Source organism: Dreissena polymorpha, chromosome 2, assembly GCF_020536995.1.
Source record: "Dreissena polymorpha isolate Duluth1 chromosome 2, UMN_Dpol_1.0, whole genome shotgun sequence".
Classification (NCBI taxonomy): Eukaryota; Metazoa; Mollusca; class Bivalvia; order Myida; family Dreissenidae; genus Dreissena; species Dreissena polymorpha.
Window position 1 is genome coordinate 134,016,782 of NC_068356.1, and position 6,174 is coordinate 134,022,955.

The following is a 6,174-nucleotide window of genomic DNA, read 5'->3' on the forward strand; positions in this document are numbered from 1 at the left end:
CGACCAATCAAAATTTGTTGCCGGAAAATCGGCCGGAATCGCTCGGCATGATTTAGTAAACAGCGATGTAAATAAACTGATTGTTTGTAAACACTATTGACTTGGAGGACACTGTATTTTGAGCTCAAAACAAGTTGTATTGCTCATATTTTTATGGTAATGTCCAATAGCATATATATATTGTTTTTTAATAACCTTTATAAATAAAATAAGGAAAAGATATTTAAAAATCGGTAAATAATTACGGATCGTCACCTTTATAGTGGCTTTAAACACTTTTTACATACGCATTGCTAATTACCACGTCAGCGTAAAAATAAGTTTGATGAAATATTCAGAATATATTCTTCGCTAGGAGGTTTTGAAGCGCAGATGGGCAGTACACACATATACATGTACATATATTTGTGTTTCGCGTATAAAATAATGTATTTCACTGTCACTGATCAATTCGGGGCTATGTAGTTTGGCATGGTTTAATTCCGCAACAAATTGCTCGGTTGTTCGACGTATACAGGCATTCTGTATTTTGGGTTTGACCTAAGGTACGATTTCTTTCTTTCGACGATTTATCTATTTATTTCGAAAAAAAACTGCCACCGTTTAAAACCAAAATGTGTATGAAAGCAAATTATTTAAGGTATTATTGGCAACACATTGTTGAACATACATGAGCAATACAACTGTTTTTGAAGAGATCTTCTCTAAAGTTTAAACTCTAATTTCTATGCAGCGGAGCGTAACAACGGTTTTATAGGCAACTTAAAATGTTGAGTTGACACGCATCAATCGACTTCAGATGTAGATTCGGTTTTTAAGTGTACTGAATATCACCTAATTAATATTTTTTTATTTTTTTGTCATTAAGCCGAATCCCGCGATTTGCGAGAAAATTTACTGAAATGTAAACTCTTCATGCATACACATAGGTAATTGGTAGGTGCTCGACTACAGCCGTACATATGTTGCAGGTGGGTTTAATTTACACAGGTTGTTAGAACTACGCATTCTTATACAAGATAAGTGCATTTCTACCATGATACTTTCTGGTTTGTCTGATCATATAAAAAAAAAATCATCGGTGATCTTTAAAACGAGTCATTAAATATCAAAAAAGGAAATCAGTATGTCTTATGTGGATTGATTTTATTTTTAAAAAAATCCTACACTTGTTTTAAGGAAGCAGTATTAAAAACCGTCTATGAACACCGATGATGCCGCAACAATGATGAGTTGTTCGACTGAAAAATAAGAGCGTGTAAGCGAAAGAAAAATATTGTGTTTCCTTCTTTATTATAATCACATCCGAGCAGAAAACGCAGAGTAACAAATACGTATTAGTCCATATCAATTAAGCTCATTCAGAGGTTAATATAGAGCCAATAGGTTTAACCAAATACAGTCATGATCTGAACCAGTGTGTGTCCTTGAATTGTGTACGAGTTCAAGACTATGCATGGTATGTGTCATTTCAACTGTCACTAATAGATTACCAATGAAAAACAGAGTTTACAGATCTTTTCATTTGCTCCCTACCAAAAATCCAGTCAAATAGTCAATTTTCATATAAATGAAAAAAATTAGAGCGTCGTTTCATACTCAGCTGTAGTGGCCGCTAATAATTATACACAAATATTTACAACCGACTGTTTATGTGCAACTTTTGAGAAAATAAACATGTTCCTTCACGTTAAGGCACATCAAAACAGCTTAATGCTGATTTTTTTTTTATAATGGTAAGAAGGAAAAATAAAAAAAGTATGTGTCGTAAACATATTATTGTTAATTTGTTTCTACTAATAGAGTTTTAGAGTGTAATCCAGTTGTGATATTTTTTACCCATGCACGTTTTTTGTCTAGCTGGAGCCATGCGAATACCGCCGAACCACTACTTGACTCATCACTACTTCCGCACATTTGACGTAAAGCTCCGTCCCTTCCAGAACTACCAAAAAAATGCGTACATGTACCTGTATGGGAACAAGATTCGGATGCAAGGTTCAGTCATTAATACAAAATACCATGCCTAAACGTGTCATTTATATGCACCGACATTATATAACCGGAATTGCATATTGTGTTAACGCTTCTTGCGGGTATGTGTGTTTATATGTTGTGATATTCCTATCCGGCTTATAACTTTGTCATGCATAATAGGATTTTGTGAATAAATTCGGAAACATGAATATTAATACTATATTTCGTACGCAAAACAATGTTGCTGGCTCAAAGATGAAGTGTCAACCACTAAACTTTTTATGCTTAAATCGTTGTACCGTTCACTTAATATTAATGACCATCATATCACGAGAGTGTCATACATTTATTCCCATAATTTCAGTCACACAACACTGTATTTTATGTCCAGTGACATTTAGCTGAGAAATCCGTGTGCTATAAATACATGTCTAGTTACAATACCTATGTTTACCGGGAGCTTGGCTTCTTTGGTACGATTTGATTATTTACATATTCGTAATAAGATATGCGTCTTAGCCGAAAGAAGAAAACATTCGTTACGAAAAATACCCTTTTCAATTAACATAAGTTTCACATGATGAATTCCTTGTTGTTTTTCGTATTATCACTGACAAGCTATTTGCAAATAGTGGTTTTATCAACAGCGCTAAATCAGTCAATCGTGCATTGTAACGTTTCTAATATATGTTCAATACTTTAGAATTTCACGACCGCAATGAAGACTTCAGCAACGAGTATTGGCCCGGATGGGACGCTAACCTAAGCGCAGACGTGAAACAAAAGCTAAAAATCACAGGGATATGTACGTAATAGTACTTTGTATATCCTTTCAACTTTTTTTGTTTTGACACGAACATGCTGACTTTGTGTATCTGTTTGTTTGTTATAGTCTTTTGGAATCACAGGGTTTTAATTTCTTCATGCATTCAGGATGATTAACAGTAATCAACTCGACGTTCTAAAAACAGATTGTTGCTTTACGCCACGCAATTTGTTGTTCATTCCGGGATACGTTTCCTCGATCTTTCCAGCGCCTTTGCAAATGCAAGTTGCATGTGTTCTCGTCAATTTTCAATTGTTTGCGGATGGTTTCATAGTTTACAAAAACAAACAATCAACAGCTGGTAGTTGCAATTCCATTTATTTTTTATCCAGTATGTAGGTTACATTAGCAGTTCCGTGTAATATTGCAACTTCTACTGCGCGGAAAACATCGGCAAACATAAATCTAACGGATTCCATGTAACTTAGAGAAATCGCAAATGCATGAACACAGGTAACGAAAACATCGGTCAGTTTCATGCTCGTCGTAAATATCTGCTAAAATTCTAGTTAATCACATAAGCTTATGTTAACTGTAATTTTATACCTGTAGTGGGGTATTTCGACGCTACAATTCAGCCAGTCATAGACGAACTGGGCGAAAGTCCCACTGAAGAGGTCTGGACAAAGTGGGTCGACAAATGGAGCAAGTATTCAACGGAAGAGTTTCTCCGAAGCCAAACATACACTCGACCTGATGGTTTAAACCTTCAGACATGGCCCGAGGCAGCCATTAATGGACTAAAGGTATGGCTTCGTATAATGTATCATAGATGTTATTTCTATTGATACGAGTATGTAATTTGTCATATGTTTAAAGCGTTCTGCACATGTCCTTTCGAGTGATCATGACTTATTTATGCTTTGTCAAACATATATTGATATACATGAATACAAAATTCAATGAACTTCTGATAAAATATAGCTATATTACGACTTAGATAATTAGCAAAGAAAACCGGTGGTGGATGCACGATGGCTTCAGATTAACATGTAATTTATCATATAATTTTGTGAATCACAGGTGTCCTCGTATAATCCGTTTTTAAGTGGATCATTCGTAGAAACCTTGCGAGATATTATTGGTCTTTGGTGGGGTGCCGACTTGCAGACTTCGAAAGACGGCATGACGGCATTGGCAAAGGGCTTTTTGGCGAGGAACGTTGGAGGATGGAATAAAGATGTCGAACTAAGCAAAAATCTTCATTATGGAATCAAAGTGGAGAAAATTGACCAAAAACCTACTTGCGATAAATTACTCCTGCAAGGAATATGCAAAGTTACGGGACAGTCCGACAAAACATTCGACGCCGATGCCGTATTTGTCACGGTCCCTTTGAATATCCTTCGGCAGATGGATGTCCCAATTCTCAGCCGCGAAAAGCAGCAAGCAATAGCCGGAATCACTTACGGGGCATCTACAAGAATCATGCTTCAATGCAAGCGACGATTCTGGCAAGATGATGTCGGTCAAGGTGGATTCAGCAAGTCTTCCGATATGATTGGTCAGCTACATTATCCCGATTACGACGGTTCGAAAATTCTTAAAGATGAAAGAGGGGTACTGCTGGTGTACACCTGGGAAAAGGACGCACTGGCATTCGGCTCTCAGAGCCATGAAGATGCGATCAAATCAGCGGTGAATGAAATAAGCAAAATTCATCCCGAGATGAAGAGAGAAGTCGAACTGGGGAATGTTCAAGCCTGGTACAGCGACCCGGCGTCTCAGGGAGCCTTCGCGTACCTAAAGCCGTACGAGTACCTGGACAATCTGCAACGTCTATGGAAGTCAGATCACCCGCTGTACCTTGCCGGAGAGGCATTGTCCTGGAGCAATGGCTGGATACAAGGGGCAATCTTCTCCGGCCTCTCGCAGGCGTTCTGCTTCCAGGCGCACGTGGAGGGCCGACCTGGTAGAATGCCATGGTGAAACGCCACTAAGCCTGTTTGTGTTTATTTGTTTTATGAAATTACGATACTATGACATATTACGAGAAAATTCACCATTGATTCCAACATATTCGCACTTTAGTCGAGCACATTGGGTTATGCATTCTTAAATGTATTAAAATTAAGATCATGACAGTTACGTTCCTGTTTTTAATTTATATGATTACAATTGTGTCAACATTTTGACTAAAGTGCGGGTCTTAAAAGATGACAAATGACTTCTAGTTCCTATTCGAACATAACAACAACACTAACGTGTGTAGCCCTTTTGCTGACGTAAATATGAAAACAGTATGTTCTTCTTGTTGTTTGTGAGCTAATTGATTCGTTTTAGATTGAGTCATGTTATTTCCAATAATTGTATTGTGTTTCGTTCTTCTTGATAAGAAACTATAATTTTTAATTGTGACATCCTTAGTTGCATAAACCAGCAACGTGTTGGACATGTAATTCTTTTATCATTACAAAGCAAGAATAACATATAAAAAGTATATATACATAAAATATTTCTCATTCATGTGCGCAATTTAACCAATACATAACATTAAACATTTATAATTATTAAATGCGATCGGATAACAAAATTTCCCACAATTCAAAATATGTATTTAAGTATTTGAAGCAAACATTAATTCACATTTTGCTAGATTTTAAGTCATATCGAATACGTGTAAACAAATATAATGATACACTGACCAGGCAAACAAATCATAAGCTCTCCCGATTACAAATGTTCAGTTGCCAATCAGTGATTTTAAACGAGCAAATAATTACCGATAAAGTCAGCAATTGGAATGGCGCAATTCTCAAAAACTTATACGAAATATAACCTAGTATTTAATCAACGACATCGTTCCGTCGTTTGTTTCGGTTTTGGAAGAGATATGCTCAAATGTTAATATCATGCCGCAAATATGACATACCCGATTCACAAATTGACAAAAAGCATGCTATAACATGTGACGTTGGTATTTCGAAAATTATTATGATACGTAACAATATTTAGTGTATACAAGACAGTTTAACTTGCAGTTTGTGCCGAATTCTTAAGATTTATCCCTGAATACGTCTGAAATCGGTGCCAATAATTCACGTCGCGTGCAGAATAACTGTGAACATAAATGCGGTACACATCAACATTTTGGCCAATAACACAGGCTTATTAAATCAAGTAATTCTTGAGTAGTTCATATTGCTAAAAGCAGCATTTAACAGTCTTTTATGAACAAGTTGAAATTCATAAAAAACTACTTTAAACAGTTATATGAAAAAAACCTGCACTTACCGGTGTTTTTACATCCATTAACGTGTAATTCTCGATTTTATTGATAGTACATTCCGTCTTCGCCTAACAAGTTACGGAGTGTTGCCACATTTATGACAATAAAATAAAATGGAACAGATTTAAAAGCATTAGTAAAT

At 36.1% G+C, this 6,174-nt stretch overlaps 1 protein-coding gene across 1 annotated transcript; it reads left to right on the top strand.

The window, feature by feature from the left end:
• The first annotated feature begins 1,452 nt into the window (after window positions 1-1,452).
• On the top strand, window positions 1,453-4,992 carry LOC127870092 (L-amino-acid oxidase-like). The gene is made up of 5 exons (XM_052412753.1): window positions 1,453-1,459; window positions 1,861-1,998; window positions 2,681-2,782; window positions 3,356-3,549; window positions 3,827-4,992. The coding sequence occupies exons 1-5, from the start codon at window positions 1,453-1,455 to the stop codon at window positions 4,730-4,732; spliced, it is 1,347 nt and encodes a 448-aa protein (XP_052268713.1). The 3' UTR covers window positions 4,733-4,992.
• Window positions 4,993-6,174: the final 1,182 nt, after the last annotated feature.

Bases quoted from the DNA above. Each gene is read 5' to 3' on its own strand.
- LOC127870092 (XM_052412753.1), top strand. The intron at 1,999-2,680 runs GTTCAGTCATTA...TCAATACTTTAG, and splicing joins GAACAAGATTCGGATGCAAG to AATTTCACGACCGCAATGAA. The intron at 3,550-3,826 runs GTATGGCTTCGT...TGTGAATCACAG, and splicing joins CAGCCATTAATGGACTAAAG to GTGTCCTCGTATAATCCGTT.